Source organism: Xiphophorus maculatus, chromosome 18 (genome assembly GCF_002775205.1).
Source record: "Xiphophorus maculatus strain JP 163 A chromosome 18, X_maculatus-5.0-male, whole genome shotgun sequence".
NCBI classification, from domain to species: Eukaryota; Metazoa; Chordata; class Actinopteri; order Cyprinodontiformes; family Poeciliidae; genus Xiphophorus; species Xiphophorus maculatus.
Window position 1 is genome coordinate 26,766,384 of NC_036460.1, and position 17,702 is coordinate 26,784,085.

The 17,702-nt window shown below is 35.7% G+C and overlaps 1 protein-coding gene across 12 annotated transcripts in view; it reads left to right on the forward strand.

Moving 5' to 3' along the window:
• Window positions 1-17,702, forward strand: part of ncam1 (neural cell adhesion molecule 1) — a 109,318-nt gene that overhangs the window by 40,870 nt on the left and 50,746 nt on the right. For all 12 annotated transcript variants that reach the window (XM_023352001.1, XM_023351999.1, XM_023352008.1 and 9 more), the window contains exons 2-5: window positions 8,757-8,831; window positions 12,141-12,350; window positions 13,378-13,521; window positions 16,811-16,948. In XM_023352001.1, the coding sequence (XP_023207769.1) occupies window positions 8,757-8,831; window positions 12,141-12,350; window positions 13,378-13,521; window positions 16,811-16,948 (567 nt within the window). The remainder of the gene's footprint in view (window positions 1-8,756; window positions 8,832-12,140; window positions 12,351-13,377; window positions 13,522-16,810; window positions 16,949-17,702) is intronic.

The following is a 17,702-nucleotide window of genomic DNA, read 5'->3' on the forward strand; positions in this document are numbered from 1 at the left end:
GGTGCCTTAACAACTTGGAAGCCTAACATTCGCTTGATTTTGCTACTTCTGTTTTGCATGCAAGTTTCATGAGCTCAAGGTTAGGTTTACCAATTAGCGGGACATTGTGTGTCTCTTATGCTCTTCAGGCTCAGTTCCTTTTTCCTCATTCTCATGTCCTTTCCTGGGTTTTCGTACAAAAATATTTTATTGCTTAAAACACTCAAAACACAAACAAAAACTTGCTGATCGGAGTTCTCTAGGCAGAGAAGTAATCTTGAAAATATTTCCACTCTAAAAACAAATATACATACCTAGTGGATATTAGAAGCTTTCACACAACCGGTTACAATGCCAAGTTATTGTGGTGTAAAAATTTTGGTTAACGTCAAAACTTTAACACCTTTTTCTCCCCTCCAGGGGGTCTTTTTGTGGGCTCTAGTGTCCCTTATATGAAAGTAGGCTGACAGGGAAGGGAGAAGAAGAGCGGGGAAGACATGCGGCAAATATCGCCAGGTCCGGGAATCGAACCTGTGACGGCCGCGTCAAGACTCAAGGCCTCCAAGCATGGGTTGCGCTATCCCCTACGCCACCACAGCACGCCTAAAACTTTAACACCTTTTTAATATGAACTGTAATCTGTTATGATTGAACAATGCAAAACTTTCTAACTCATTTCCAATAATATGAAAAATACTTAATGCGTAATACCATTTTCGACAACAGTTTAGAAGCGTCACGTCCAGGCTTTGTTAAACAGACTAGATAACACTTAGTCTACGTGTTAACATCCTTTATAGATGTGTACCTATATTCCATATTGCATTTTTTTACCAAGGGCAACCAAGTATTGTTCTATGGCAAATTAAATTGTGTTTAAAACAGCGCAGGGACATTAAAGCGCTAATTTTAATTAATCAATAACAGATTTTCAAACGCGTTAGCAAAATTAATCATCTTATATATTTTTTATACAGAAATTCTAGTAACATGCATTTCTGGTATGAATGCGAAAGAAAAATATCATCTACAAGCAACGGTGTCAGACAACAACACTTTTGGTCCAGTGGGGGTTAAATTTTGGTTCAAAAAAAGCGATTTGATGGGAGACTTTTTGCTAAATTTGTTGTATGTTTTGCAACAATGAGTTAGCCTATCAGTGAAGTTATTCAAGCCTAAAATAGCATGTCAATATTAAACATGTTGCAGCAGCACTAGTAGTCAGCATCCACAGTCCACATTACTAGTAAAGGATTTTTTCAAAGTGCTATGAATGATCAATCAATTGAAAATGGAATGGTATGAAAGCACTTTACAATCTGATAGTTGAAATAGGTAAAGATATATTAAGAATTATAAATATTTGTTGAGCTCATATGACTATTCAATATTTCTGGTTATCTTGTATAATATTTAGTTTAGTGACCAACTAAAGCAGCAGGGTAGGCTGCTAGGGGTTCTGACATTTTCTGCTCCAATTGTCTGGCTCCATTGTTATTGTTAGCCACATTAGCCTCCAGTGCCCTTACAACTACACAGAGGAGTAATCAAGAGGGGGGCAGTGGTTTGTTTTATTGCTCCACTATTTAGTAGCTGACTGAGCCATCAGCTGATTTACATTTTCCAATGTACGTTCATTCTGTAGTGGATTTGTAAGCGTTGTGTGATTATAAAGAGGTTCCGAACTTCGTAGCTGGGAAGCAAATCTCTATCGACAGAGCGCCATATGCCTGGATTGTGAGATTAGGTGGCAAGATCAAAGCTTTTTCTTTTACATTGGAACAAACATCGACAGCTGAAGTCTCCTAAAGCATTTATGAAGATGCGTCTGACCCTTTTGGTTGTGATTACAAAAGATATTTTTACTGCAAAACCAACTCTGCTCATCATCATAATGAGACCTTATCTACAGTGAAGCACAGTGGTGGCAGCATAATGGTTTGAGAGTTGGACCCTTAGTTAAGGATAGAGGGAGTTAATAACTGTTCCAAATATGAGTTAATATTGGACACAAACGTTCAGTCCTCTGCTTGATAGCTAAATGACGAAAAGTAACTTTTATCTGTCAGCACAACAGTGAGCCAAAACATATCTGAGACAACAAAAGGATGAAGCAACAGAAGAAGCAACTTGTTAAAATTTTTTAAATTTATTTCCCGGTGTTTGTTTGAAGTTTAAATTTCTTTTTAACTATGCACTCCAGATATTTTATTTCTTTTGACGTTTATTTCTACAGCTTTTCTCATTGAGATCTATCATCTCATTTATAAGAGAGACCTGTTTTAATAAAACCAAAAAATTAACACCGCAACAAAACAATAAATTTTGCTCAACTAAATACGCTGATAAAATATTAGCTAAAAAGAGCAAGATCCGTCTCAGTGTGCACAAAATACATTTGATCTTTTCAGCTTTTTCCAGCACTTTGTGCTTCACTGATTTTAATCACACCTAACCTTGAGTCTTCTTCCTTTAGTGCACAGGAGATGTCCTCACAGTCTGATAGATTTGAAGTGTTTTTGTAGAACAGACAGAAAATGACCAAGTCAACATTTGCCATGCAAATAAACTCCTCAGAAAACTTAGTGCTTTAAGAAAATCATAATTCTTCAAATAAAGTGCTAGTTTAAGAGCGTGCAAACTTCTCCAACTATATTATTGTATTTTCTTTTCTCTTTTGCTTCCCAAAAAGTTTGTTATTCATTGAGATTCTTATTCACATTAGAGGTGGACTAATTCTGACATTTCTATTCACTGTGTAACATGGCTGTGTCAACTTCTTATATTCATTGTTGGTATTCTGTCATTTCTTAATGCATTTACAAAATTTATTTTGAAACATAAAATGAAAAAATGTCTTCTTCCGTTCCTGTTTTGGAACGAGGCCAATGGGTTTATTGAATTTTTGAGCAGTTACTCTGAGGTTTTTGCGGTCTGGTTAAATACAAAATGTTGTTGGGAGGATCTGGTGCATCACTGGTATTTCAAATGATCAGTCTGGCATATCAATTCCAAAATCAAGGGTTCTCCTGCAAAGTATTTCATTACAAGATAACAAAAGCTGCTCCCTTTTTTTTTAACCCAGAGCTCTTAGTTGCCAGAAGTTGTAATGTTGTGGCTGAGCGGTTTGCATTCTACAGTCTACGTGTTGGGTTTCAAACAGATCGGCTACCAGAAGTTCACATGCGGATTAAATTTCCAGACCTCACAATTGCTTCTTGTAATTTGCTCCCTCATCCCCGCTTTGAGAGAGTCTCTGGTCTCTTTCAAGCATTGAGCTGCAGGCGCTACAGTTCTCTTTAATATATGAAAAGTGAGCTGTTGGTTGGAGAGCAATTACAAAACCTTCATAGGTCTTAGTGAAGAGGAAGCTCGGCTCTACCTTCAATTAGAGAGCCAATTAGCGGTTGGCTAACAGTGATTTAATTTGATAGACTCTCAGACTGTGCAGGTGTGACGCTGTTTTTTTTTTTTTTCTTTTTAAAGCACTCAGCTCAATAAAGAGAAAAAACATTTAGTGATTGAGTGGGAAAACGATATAGGGTTCAGTTGTCGGAAGGCCCCGGTGGAACTCTCATCCCTCTGTCAGCTCGTCTGCAGTGTAACAACAGTTTTGCATTGCTGGTTTTGGAGTGGAGCGGGGATTTTACAGCCTTCCTTACTGCTGTCTGAATTTACGACGGGAATTCAAATCGTTTCAGTTGACTCATAAAGTAAGAGCTCCTAAAGATTTTGATTGTCACATTTTTTTATTTTTTATTTTATCAGTTTAGTAATTTGGATGCCGCAGTCGGACTTGGGCCAGTTACCCATAATTGCTGAAATTTCCCCCTCATAACATTCCCTACATTTTTGAAAACCCTTTAATTAGATGCCACAACTCTCTCCTCCAAGATGACAACCGTCGCCCCCGCAGGGCCGGGTTTGTTGGAGGCTACCTCCACAATTTTGGAGCGGAGGAAATGAAATGGCCTGTCTGCAGTCCTGACCTCCCACCCATTAAGCACATTTGGGATCAGCTTGGCCAGACTAACCAACACAGCCACATTGGCTGACTTGTGAGAACGTTGAGTTGAAGATTGTGAAAGCCATATTACGGCGGTGTGTGACCAAAATGGCGATCAGTATGAGAAGGTAGGCCAGGCTGTTGTGGTTGGGTAAGGTTGTCTTATGCAAAACAGAGTCCCCTGTGTATTAAATGAATATATATTTAAATTATCTGTATTTCTTGTTTTCTAAACGTCAAGCATCCAATCCAATTAATGACACAAAACATGAGTCAGTAGCAGAATAAACTGTTTGCCGTCGGCAATGGGGAATTTGGCAAGTTTTTCATGGTCGCAACCCACATACTCCCCTCTATCACTCACCCACGAATACATTTTTCTTACAAACGTTGTGCCATCTGACGGGAAATGAAAAGGATTCAGTGTCATATTTATTTTCAAAAAGCCTAGGTGTAACAAATAAATAAATCAACCAAGCAACAATTACCGTACTTTTATTTCCCTAAGTTTGTGTGTGGGGAGAGATGGATGGATGGATGGATGGATGGAAAGATGGATAGAGCCACTTAGAGGGCCACAGGTGTGAAAACATCAAGCACCAAGGTATGAAAAAAATGGGTTGCCCCCTGGAGGTCAGTAAATCCAAGCTCGGTAATGTCACAATACCACCTGTGCATAAAGTCTGATTGTGGAAATGCCTCACTGCTATGCTTTTAGTGGTCAACGGGATTAAAATAAAGTAGAAATGAAAGGGAATGACAACAGATTGGTCATAAAATGCTTGATCAGGTAGCAATGCCCAAAGGTTGGCTAACTCATGTGCAACAACAACAAAAATATCAAATGAGGTTTTGATTTGACAGTAGTACTCTAAACATCTGTGTTCTGCTTAATTGTGTAAGTTCTGCATTTCTATCAAAACACGGAGAAAGAGTTCTTGATTGCTGTTTATTGTCGTCTATGGAATTATTTTGTAGTTGGTAAATAGCACATGGCTAATCAGCTCATTGCTTTCTTTGTTATGCCTCCTATTATATACACGCAGCATGTTTTTCTCTAAGGAATACAATTGGAACTAAACAAAATCAACACAAGACATTTCCCTCAGGGAGATGACACAGTAGCATGTTTCACTGAGTTTGTGATGCATTCATTGTCATTAGGAAAGAAAATGTATTGAGTGCCATCTGTAGACAGGATTTCTCAAGACTTGGATCTGTACTGCAGGAATAAAAAGGATTGATTAGACATAATAATTATGGAATATTTAGTCAATGTCCACATAATAATGGTGCTTTGTATTGTTGTTTGTACTTTATCAAAGGGACGAATGATCACGAAAAAAAGAGTTTAGCATTACAACGTTTTTTTTTTTTTTTTTGTAAATTTAGACAAAGAATATGAAGGAGTTGGAGAAATAAAGCTCTGGGCTTTAAATCTATAATCAGCAAGATTTCACCTGAATACGTGAGTTATTTGGTGGAGTTTCCATTTTGTCAAACACTTTGATTTTCTCTGCCCACTTAATTCTAAATATATATATTTTTTTCCATTTCAGGAGCATAAATCTGTTGGCGTTTTCTTCAAGGAGATTGATGTTGGTTTTATATTCTCTCTCTTTGAACATTTAAGCTTGCTGGAAAATAATTCACTCTGGCTCAATTTAAAAATAAAAAAAGAACTTGGGAAGATCGAGTATTTCATCAAAAATATGTTGTTACCTTGGAACTCGAGTGTTTTTTTACTAAAAATGAATTGTAAGGTAAAGTGATTCTTTTATAGTACAAGTCTTTTTCTTACACAGGTGCTCTAATGGAAGTGGAACGACTCTTTCTTTTGTTTAATTTGAGCTTTTTTGCAGTTAATTCAGCTCGACTAACTCAATAACTGCTTGGATTAAATTAGGTATGAATTCATCAATGAGTGAAATAAAATTTTCAGTACTTGCAGCCAAGCCATATTTAGACCTCTGTTTGTAACTTGCATCTTTCCAGGCAATAATTAAATGTGGATTTATAACATGTTCTCTTTATAAGTTATACGTTTTAGGTAGTTATCTTTAGGATTCCACTCACAAAATTTAGTATTTTGTCTTTTACTTTTTTCTGTTACTTCTCAGGCCATGTTTTTAAATAATTTACTATCAAGTAAAGTTAATCGAAAATAATAGAAAACTGCTTTAAATCTGACTCAAATGAATTCTGCTGAAGTTGTGCACCAGGTGTAAATTTTGCAGTAAAATTAAAAAGTGTATGCCAATTATCCTTTGACTGTCTTAGTTATTCAGACGGAGCCATCTTCTTTTGACATGCTAGAGGGAATTCATGTTACTTTATTTAAAAGACTTAGAAAAAAATCCCAGTTTCTTCAGTTACTCCATGTTCTTTTTTCCATTAATCCATTGATAAGTCATAACTTTGTGTCTTTTTGCCCTTACTTTGCATAGTAAGGCCAACTTAAAACTGTCACTTGAGTAAACTTTTGCAATGTGATATTTACACATCATTTTTAGACAAAAAATGAATACGTCTGCTTTTATTTTAAACAGGAAAACAATAATTTATTTTCACATGTATATTGTCTTTGTCTAGAAAATGTACTATTTAGTTTTTCCTTAAAAACATACCTATATATCTAGAAAAATATATATCGTACCAATTAACGTAGTATTTTTCTTGTTGTGAAAAAATATTGCAATTTTTTTTTTAATCATTCTTCTCCTTACTGCCAAAACAAATCAAACAAGCTGATTTGATCTAATTAGTCGTGCTGTGTGTACCGGTAATCAGCCCACAGACATGTTGCTCATAATTTACCAGCTGTAGTTTTAAAACAGAGCTGCCATAATGGAACTAATGTGAATTTTAATTTATACAGCCCGACTTTCCTTTTTCCAGACCGGATACGTTTCCAAACAGCCTCATTTTTTTTTCTTTTTGTAAACAAAGGAAATGTTTCATAGCTTATTAGTTGCCTGCTGACAGCAGTGCCTAGAAACAGGTGGTGGAGGGGCAGACTTGCATTTCACTATACGCAGTACAGCTGAGCTGTAATAATTACATATACCTATCACAGTTTGAATAAATCTGGAAATTTGTAAACTTGTGCATCTACAACAAATTAAAAATGACAAATAAAATGAGTGATCATAGTTAGAAATGAAATATATTTATTTTATTACTCTTATTCAGTTAATGGTCCTTCTGCTACAGCCCATAATCAAGTTAATTAACTGATTAAATGATTTATTTGTCAAGGGACAGTGCACATTATTCAATGACTAACAGCTAAAGTTAGCAAATTTTCATCATTGACAGTTGTCAAAGCCAGCCTAAAAAATGAAAATGAAAATCACACATCATTTAAAAATATACAAGAAACAATGTATTTTATAGAACGACACAAAACAGAGCAGTTTTTGCTTTAGACTTTCCCTGGGTTTTGTCAGACAGATGCCAACGTCTGATTGGTTAACCCGCACAAGAACCAAAGTTCAGCTTTGAAAGATGATTGTTTTTGGAAATTATATATTTGGTTAATTAGACATATATTTTATGTACTTATTTTTAATTGTTGGTAACTGTAGGTTATTGTTTATACTGTATTTTTTTTGTGAATTGTGGCATTGTGGCGCACATCCTTTTTTGAAATAATTTACAGTATCTCATGTTGCAAGTGGACATCATTTATTAAAGTAACTAAACATTTCTTTCCTCTTGACACATCGTGACAGAGCTGTTTTTCTTCTCCAGCTGCACCAGTTCCTTCTGTGTGTGTGTGGAACTGATTAATTGTGGTGATAACTTGATGTTATTTTTCTTGAAAGGACAGGGCTGCTGGCAGTGGAGAGGGAGGGATTGTTAGTCATGTTTTGGTTGCAGGTCTGCAAGGAGCCAAAATTGGTACAGTTATTGATGTGCATGGGCTTTGCTTTCCACAGATTTGTTGTTTTCACTGCTCATCCAGTCCACAAAAAATAAGAACAAAAAATAAAAAAATAAGTATGAATGTAGCCTTGGATATTCAACCACTTCTATATACAGGCAGTACATGTTGTTACCACAAGGAAACTATTATCTTGAACAGTACAAGGACTCTCCATTTTGTGTAAAAGACCTTTTGTTTTCCTTAGAGTTTTTTAAAAAAAACAATATTTAGAATTTTTTAGTGGCTGATAACTTTGTTAAAAAGTTATCAGAATTACATTCAAATATATTTGTCCTCATTTAGATACACATATTTACTTAACAGGGTTTCCCTCAGTGTATTATAGATATGACGGGCCACCAGACTTTATTTGTGCCCCCATCAGGCTAAGCGTTGCTTATTTTTTCAAGTCTTTTTAAAATGTTTGCATTTTTAAGACTATATAGTTGGTGTTCAGGTATTAATCTTCCAATCTTTTAATAACACATAATTATCAAGTGATATTTTGAAATTTCCTGTTAACTTTAAACATTTGTTAACTCAGAAACACAACAGGCTGCTGGATGAATGACTGCCATAGCGCCCAACCACTGGGCTTAGCAAGTTTTCTGGGGGAAACCCTTGTTTAAAATCTAACAGGGGCTTAAGTACTTTGTCATTATTGACAGGCTTGAGAAGTTCTTTACAGATGTCATTTCCAATGGATACTGCAAATTGTTATGTCAGTAGTGACAAATCTAAGTAGTCTTTAAATAATTTATGTGCGTCCTTCATTCCTGCTAATCATATTTCATATTACTACTTGTAAATGTTATAATTGTGTGACTTTCTTTTCATTTGTAGTTTCATTGGAGGTCCAGATCACACCTACCCATGGTGAGATTAGCCTTGGAGAATCCAAATTCTTCATGTGTGAAGGTAAGGAGTTCTTTTTTGTTTGTTTGTTTCTTCATTTAAATAACATTTCATTTCATATATTGGTTTTAACTTTGTGTGGAAGATGAAGAGGAAAAAAGACAGTTTGTTTTGAAATCTGCATTATTTAAAAATGAGTCGATCTTCCCAAAGTACTTAAGACTCTTTATACTGACAGAAGAAACAATTTACTGTAATCTTTAAATTTTGACTTTACTTGCTTCTTGAAATTGAACAATTTTGACACTATCTTACTGTGTTTCAATTTCTGAGCTCAGCAGAACATTTGAATTTGATGTACTTAGTAAAGAACACTGCAGGTTATAAAAGTTACTGGAACGTAAAGTTGTACCAGGTCTTGATATGCATTTTCAAATGTCTTTAAACCCCACTTGGGCATCTGTTTTTAAATTTTTTTATATATATTGTAAGAACTTTAAAATGAGAAAATATGTGCTATATATTCTGTGACTCAACACTTTGCTTGTTGTGCCATTTTAAAATCTGGCAAAAATTTAAAAAATTGCAAGGCAAAGATTTGTAGCATCAAAGCAAACGTTTCTAGTCTTCATCTTAAACAAAAATGCGTCTTTCAGTATGTTTTTGATTGAAGATGTTATATTAGACAAATAGTGAGAGTTCTTAGTTTTGCATTCTGTATGTATTGATTGGGTTTCGATCAAAATTGAAATTGATGGGGTCTAGTCATTTTAACTTAACTGGAACCCATCAAGTTAAAATCGTCTGATTCTGGCTTCTGGCCAGTTAACTGGAGTGTCTCAGTGTTTCTCAGTCCCGGACCTCAGGGACCACTGCCCCACATGTTTTAGGTGTTTCCCTTCTGCCACACAGCCGACCTAAATAAATGGGTGATTAACATGCTTCTCCAGCACTTGGTGGCATGCAGGGGTTAATCCTATCATTGGAATCAGGTGTGCTGGAGCAGAGACATCTAAAATATGCAGGGCGGTGGTCCCTGAGGACCAGGATTGAGAAAGTCTGATGAATCTCAAGTGTGAGTTTAGTAATCTGATCGAGCCAATAGTCCTTTGGTTGGTGAAATGAGATTGTGTCAAAACCAAGAAAAAAACTTGACATTTTTAATCACTAAAACAGTTAGTAGTTAGAGTTTTGATGTTTTATAGTCTTACTTTGCGAAACGACTCAAATGGGAAACACGAGAAATAGTGAAACTTACATTGATTTCCAGAGGAAGAAACACTTTGTGCTAACCTGTGCTTTAAATAAGAGCACATTGTTTGTTTATTTTAATAATAATATTTTATGCAAATGTAAACTAGTTTAACAAAATGCAACTGGTATCATTCATATTACTTTTTTAAAATTTTATTCGATTTAGGTTGGACGCTCAAGTTGGATCTACTTTGGCTTACCTATTTAGAATAGAATAGAATAGAATTCAACTTTATTGTCATTGCACTGTCACAAGTACAAGCAACGAGATGTAGTTTGCATCTATCCAGAAGTGCTCTACGAGATATAAATATTTATTTACAGATGTACAAGACTATGTATGTATGGACTATAAGGGGTTATAGCAAAGAGATATAGATATTGTGTATAAATATAAATATGGGAGCTATATGCACAGATTATACAGATTATACAGAATATATAAGAATGTTAGGGAATGGATTATAGATAAATAATGGCAGATAAAATTTAATAATACCCATTACAGCAACAACCTTTAGTGTGTTTTAATATTCCTAAATTAAAACAACAAAATAGTCAAAGATAAAGTTGTGAAAAGTTTAACATAAGTCTAGGTTAAGTAAGAGTATGGGACAAAAACAGGCTGGGCAAGGGAAGCATTGGTCAGAGAAGTAGCCAAGACGGTCATGTTGATGTTGGAGCTTCAGAGATCCACAGATCAGGAAAATCTTTGGACCACACAAAGATTTGGGTCCAATCAGATTATTATTTTTTTGCGTGGTCGTTCACACACCTGAGTCAGATTTGTGTGTGAACAGCTTACAACCCCAAAGCCACCCAGATGTGCAGAAGAGCGTAGATGTCACACAGCACCGCATTGTTTACAGAAGGAATAATGGACGCCACCCACGTCAGTGGATCAATTTTAAAGTCATTCAGTAACGGGAGCCAACAGTATTGTCACAAGACGACAAAACAAAGGAAGTTAATAAAAAGAAAGCACAGCTAATGAAAATTAAGCACTGCTAAATTAAAGGAAGTACAATTCATTTTGTGAAGCACCGACTACAACTTTTGAAGAGAAGTTTGTTTGGAATTCTGGTGCAGAATTATGACATCTCTAATGTCAATGACTCAAAAGTCAAATAAGATGCAACATGATAGTTCAAACTACAGACACTTCCAATACTACTGGACAAATGTCCAGTGTAGTACCACATATCAGCTGGAAGTCTGATATGTGTCGTATTTGCCTGGCACGTAAACGTAGCCTTAGTATTGCGCTACGCAAATCTGCATTCATTAAAGAGTGCTGGAAGAAAAGTATTGCTAAAAGATAAGGCTATCTGTTCAAAGTTTGCATCCAATGGACAATCCTGGAAGAAAACCTGCTTGAGGCAAAGAAAAAAAAAAGAGTGATATGAAGGATTACCTTCCAGCAGGGCACAGATCCTAAGCATACAGCCAGAGATACTTTGAAATAGTTTAGCTCTGAGCAGAATAATATGTCAAAAACTAGACCTAAAACCAAAAGAGAATCTGAAAAATATATATTCAGAGATACTCTCTGCCTGAGCTGGAGTTATTTTGCAAATAGGAATTGTCAAACATTTCAGTCTCTACTGCAAAGGTAGAGAAATACTCTACAAGAGCTTAAATTGCAATGGCAGGTTGTTGTACAATGAAGTCAAGAGTGTTTATGTATAAATTCAGGACATGCTTTCCTGACTTTTGCTTCTGTATTGTGTTGCATGGCTTAATGTTGGTGTATTCCAAAATAATCCAAATAAAATACATTAAAGATTTTGGGTGTAATGTCAATGTGAAAAGATTCAAGGGGTATGAATTGTTCAGCAAAGCGCTTTACATGATGCAATCATGATCAAATCATGTAAATCATCTCATTATTTAAATCCATTTAAAATTAAAAAAAAACCCATCATCATCATATCTTTATTCCAGACACAAAAAAGGCCCATAGTAAAAAGATAAAGCAAACAAAATAAGAAGTAAAAAAAACGATTCGCCCGCTTTCAATATGTCATCTGCTGACAGGATCTGATTCCTCTAGACTTGGAGTGAGCCCACTATCGCTGTCTCTTTTCTCATCTCCTGCTCGTCTTTCTGTGTTCCTAGTTGTAGGCGTTGCCAAACACGTGGACTGGTATGGCCCGAGCGGGGAGCGGATAGCCCCGAATAGACCAGACTTGACTGTAACCCGCAACGATGAGTCATCTTCCACCCTCACATTTTATGAAGCCAAGACCGATAGCGCCGGGACGTACAAGTGCGTCGCCACCAACGGGGACCAGCAAGCGGAGGCAACCGTTAAAGTGAAAATCTTCCGTAAGTGCTGTCCCCGCTTCTCCTCTCCTCCATGGCAGCCTTTAAAAATGTTAAATCATACGAACACGCATGCAGGATGAAAAATAAGAAGAATGGGGTTTGTTGTATTTTATTGACTGCTCAAAGGCAACACATTATTCTTTTCGTTTGTTCAAGTAAGGGGTTTTTCCATCAGCTCAATAAAGTGTCGGAAGACCATTAAAGGGCTGTTTAATGATCCTGTCTGTTGTGTGGCTCTTCTGAGTAATGGGTTTTATTTTGCTTGAATGCCAAACATCAACAAATGTCCATATGATGAAATCAGTTTACTCAAAACTTTGTGTTTGTCCCCTAGCTGTTTTAGCTCTTTAGTATAATTTTTTATTTTTTTTAAATGCATATTTAAAGTATACAGTCCAATATTTCACAAAATAAGAATGCAGCTTCATAAATATTCATTTTGGCTTTGTCAATGCTGGGATAATTTAGAAACTTGTGTTTTTTGTTCAGGAAAGCCTAAAGGTAAGTAGCCTTATAAAACTTGCACCTATTTCCTCACACCACTGCAGTCCCATGAAGGTTTGTCATCAGTCTAAAGGTTAGCAGGAGAGGCAGCAGACTGCCGATGGACTACACTGTTACGCCTGCAAAATACTAATAAAAGCAGCAAACTGATCTCAGAAACTGCACTCCAAGAATCCCACCGATTGGGTCACGATTCCACTAAAAACCAGGTCATGTTCTTTATTGTTTGCACTGACAAGCATTTGTATTTTGTAAGTATGATACGTTTTGGATATTTTCAACACATCTTTGATTATTGTGATGAATTTCTGAAATATGAACATTTTATATTGCTACAGCTGATTACATCAATACCACATTACCGTCGTTCTGCATTAGAAATGACATGAGGTTTTTAATTATGTAATTTGTAGTGGTCTACAAATTAAAATGCATGAAAGTTCTCCTGACCTCACTGTGACAATCGCTGAATTAGATGAACCAAATACTTGAGTGTAATTGTGGTTTACGGGTTTCGTTGCAGAGAGAATAACCTTCACAAATGCACCGTCTCGCCAAGAGTTTACTGAAGGAGACAACGCAAACATCGTTTGTGATGTCACCAGCTCACCCCCGCCCACAGTCTTTTGGAAATACAAAGGAGCCAAAATACAGATGGAGAAAGATGGTAAGGCTGTTTGTCCCTGTTACTAGCTGTTGGGATCTTTGGATATTTAAATCATAAACTAGTCCTGTAATTTCTTGTGATGCTTATGAACGCCATTACAATTTTTTAATGGAGCTAATGACCAGAGGGGTCACCAGGAGGGGTCTCTTCGAAAACGTTGGCTACCTCACTGGCCCCCCATGAGAATCATGTTCAGGTTATAGAAAGACACAGTGTCATTCTCCTCCATGCAGACATAAATGTAAAACTTAACAAATAAATGTATAAAATAAAAACTAGGAATAATTATTTAATACATAAATAAAATACTATTTTTATATATATAAATATATAATACGATTTACGAGAGTACCAGAAACAATCAAAAAAAAAAAGGTTCCAGCTGGATCCGTTTTATGTAAAAAAACAAAATAATGTAAAAAGTCGATTGTTTGCGTCAAAGTTTTTAACGTGTGTAATCAGTCAAAATGAACACACTAAAGCTCTAGCCCTATTATAAACCGTTTTGTGAAGTGAATCTATGCAATATTAAATATTATTATCATGCAACTTATGATGCATCTGTTCTGTTCTGCAGTGACGTATAGTTAGGGAAATCTCCCCAGCCTATATAGAGCTGTCAAAAGATAGAGAGAATTTCTGAAAGCGCATTCTGGCACCCAAAGAAAGGCTACCTAATTATATTTATGCAGATCTGCTGGTGTCACAAAGTTAAAATTGCTTGTGCACCACTGCTCATTTCTTTCTTCTCTGGGGTTTATCTGTGCTTTGTGAAAGAAAAAAAAATTAATTTGGTCTCAGGTTTGAAAATAAAATCCACTCTTCGTCTCATGCGACAATGGCAGTTTAATAACTTTAGTGTTGGTTTTGCTTACTAGGAAATAACACATGCTCGTGTGGGTTGCAACAGCAGTTTGGATTACAGTTTTGTGGTTCATATTTCATTTCAAAGTGAAAAATATTCCTGTTGCTTTGGGCATATTTTTATTGGCCTCCAGCTTGCTGGAGACGTGTAGGACATGTTAATAAAACTCTAACAAAATGGAAATATCTATCCTGTTTAAGTAGTAGCAATGTTTCACAGTTTGCTACTTTGAATCACAAAAAAAGCTACATTTATTACAGTCTACAGTTGACTGGATTTGATAAGATGTTGCTTGCAGATTCAAATAACCTGCAGATAATCTGAATTATTATTAACAGTGAAATGTGGAGCGGTTGGATGCAGTGAGGGGAGAAAACATCTGGCTTGTGCCGTACCTTGCAGAGGTTTCAGCAGCAATCGTTGTTGTAAGCCTGTTTGAGCCTCTGTAAGCTGCCTTTTTGTTACAACACTACAGGTGGGCAGAATACAAGAGGATTGGAAAACCTTTGAAAATGAATATCTGCACAGGCAATGGACATAGAGCTAAATCCACAAGTAAACATGTGCTCCTGCATGGCTTACACCACTGTCTATAAATATCTGCTTCACCTTAAAGATCACTGCTTATGTAATGTCCTAAATAAACCCTTCTTATGACATACCTTTATAAAAAGGATTGGGAAAAAAATGAAGGTTGTCTTTTTTTAAATTTATTTTCACACAAATGATTAAAAACTAAAAATTATGTCTGTTAGAAAACGGTACTTAAATGAGAGCAGACAACTATGTATATTTATAAAATCAGATTAAAGTAAATTTTGTATTTCAATTGGAAGTAGGGCTGAAATGATTAATCGAATTAAACGTGATTAATCGATTATTGAAATAATTTAGTGATGAATTGTTAACTGGAGTATGCAAACTTTAAAAAAAGGCCATTTTCTGAAAAAACAACATACTGCAATATTTCTGATAGTGCAGTATGTTGTAATTAAGCCAAAACTGTACCTTATATATGCATATATATTGCATTTGAAATTGAAAACCTTATCTGTAAACATGTTCAGCCAAGAACTCCTCTTCTTTTAATTTAAACTGGTTCAAACTGGTTCAAATTCTGGAAAAAACAATTAAATTGCCTTTTAAGCACCTTTTGCTATCCATTAATTAATCCAAAATAAATAATAATCAGCAGATTTAGTGGACAGTATTTGTTTTAGCTGCAGATGCATCCTTTGCTACATTTGATCAAACATAGCCTAATGGAATGCTACGCTATTGCATTTCAAGCAATTAAATGTTTTATTATTTAATAAACACAATGAAAGCTTAGCTTATTTACATATTTTAATGCATTTCTAATACTGTGTAAAAAAATGGTCTAAAGCAATGAAAAATCTGTAGAATGTATCCACTTTTTTATCAGATTAATTGATTAATTATTAGAATAAAATAGATTAATAGTTTACTAAAATAATCATTAGTTGCATCCCTGTTTCGAAGGTACCAGAGTTTGGAGAAGTAGAGAGCAGCAGGTTTTGAGTTGAAGTCTATTATGAAGTTTCAGTCAGTGATTATTTATAATTCATGCAAAAGGGCCTCCAACTAATAATTCGATGCATAAACCATATGCATGTACATGGATACATGGATATGCATGGATATTTATGTACATGGATATTTTTGTTAGTTTTAAGGAATATTTTGAATCCAAGACATAAAAACTTGCTTCCAGACCAAAACTGTTTCACGATAAAAGTGGGCTTGTTTTGAGAAGATACATTAAATATGCAGTTCAGCCTAGTCACAATGTAGGCTCTCTCTCTGATTATAGGGTTCAACTTATTAGATTATTTGTAATGACTAGTTTATTGTCCTTTATTAATTCACTGAGTACAACTGACTGTTGTTTTTATGGTTTGTGTAAAAGACTTATTTTTTCCAAGCCAGTCTGCAAAAATGTGTTTTAAACATCTGAAAAATATATTTACAGGAATAAGGAACCATCATCTTACTTTTGGCTGTTTCTTGGATAGTTTTTTTTTTATTTACTTTAATTATTTGGCATAAAAATCTTCCTTTGATCAGAAAGCCTCTAAGTTTTGTACAACAGGGCAGAGCTTTCAGGAAATAAAACATGAATTATTTAAATATTTTACAAATATTTAAAGCTGTATTAATAATGTATTGCATTATTAATGTTGCGTGTGAATGCGTGTGTGCCTGAATGACTAGTTGTAGTGTAAAAGTGCGTTGGGGTGTTCTAGACTAGATAAAGCGCTATAGAAGTACAGACCATTTACCATTTAATATAGACAAGAGTTTCCCCATTTTTTCCCGCTCTGGCTATACAATGACAGCTCCAGACTGTAAACTTGTCAAAGTAACAAACAAATAACTCTTTCATCCTCTTTTTCATTTCAGTTCGTTTCAAGGTGCTAAGCAACAATCACCTTCAAATCCGCGGCATAAAGAAGACCGATGAGGGCATGTACATGTGTGAGGCTCGCCTCATGGCCCGCGGCGAGATTGATCTGCGTCCCATCAGCGTTGTGGTGAATGGTTAGCGACCTCTTCACATCGTTTCCTCTTCCTTTTTGTTCGTGATTTTGTGTGGCAGGTGTACCATGACGCACAAAGAAAGCAGTAGATACAGAAGGGGGGACCACGTTGGGTGTCATTGTAGAGAGAGTTGCCCAGAGCAACCGCTTATCAAAGATGTTCTATGCTAATGAAGCCTGTTTCCTGCAACTTCTGAGACACAGAACAAGACTAAAATTAGTGCTCTGAATGTGTCACAGTGACTGTTTTGGTCTCGGATTCTGCTGGTTTTTAAAAAGAATGTTTTTAACATCTACAACAACAGTCAAATGTTTAGAACTGCGCACTCTTTACGGGTTCATATGTCACATTCCACTCTTATTGGCAAGTCTGGTGAATGTGTGTCAAAAGCTTTAAGGCTGTATTAATCTTGCACTGCAGTAGCATAGCGGTGAAAGCTGCTGACAAATCTTTGTCAAATGTTGGGTTTCTCTTTTCCTATCATATTTCAGCTCAACTTTAAGGTTTTCTACAGGATGGGCACTGTGAGGTAGCCCTGAAAGAAAGCTGATTTTGTGTTTAGTGAACCGTTTCTCTATTGATTTGGCCTAGTGTTTTAGTATCACTGTTCATAAAAACCAAATTATATTTCCTGTTTTATTGTAGAGTCCACCACATTTTTATTTAGGTATTCAGTGGCTTCTTGACTAGTCCAGTTTGGCTTTAATTGAAAAAGGTAATTGAAAAAGGCTTCTTTTCAATACCGCCAACGACT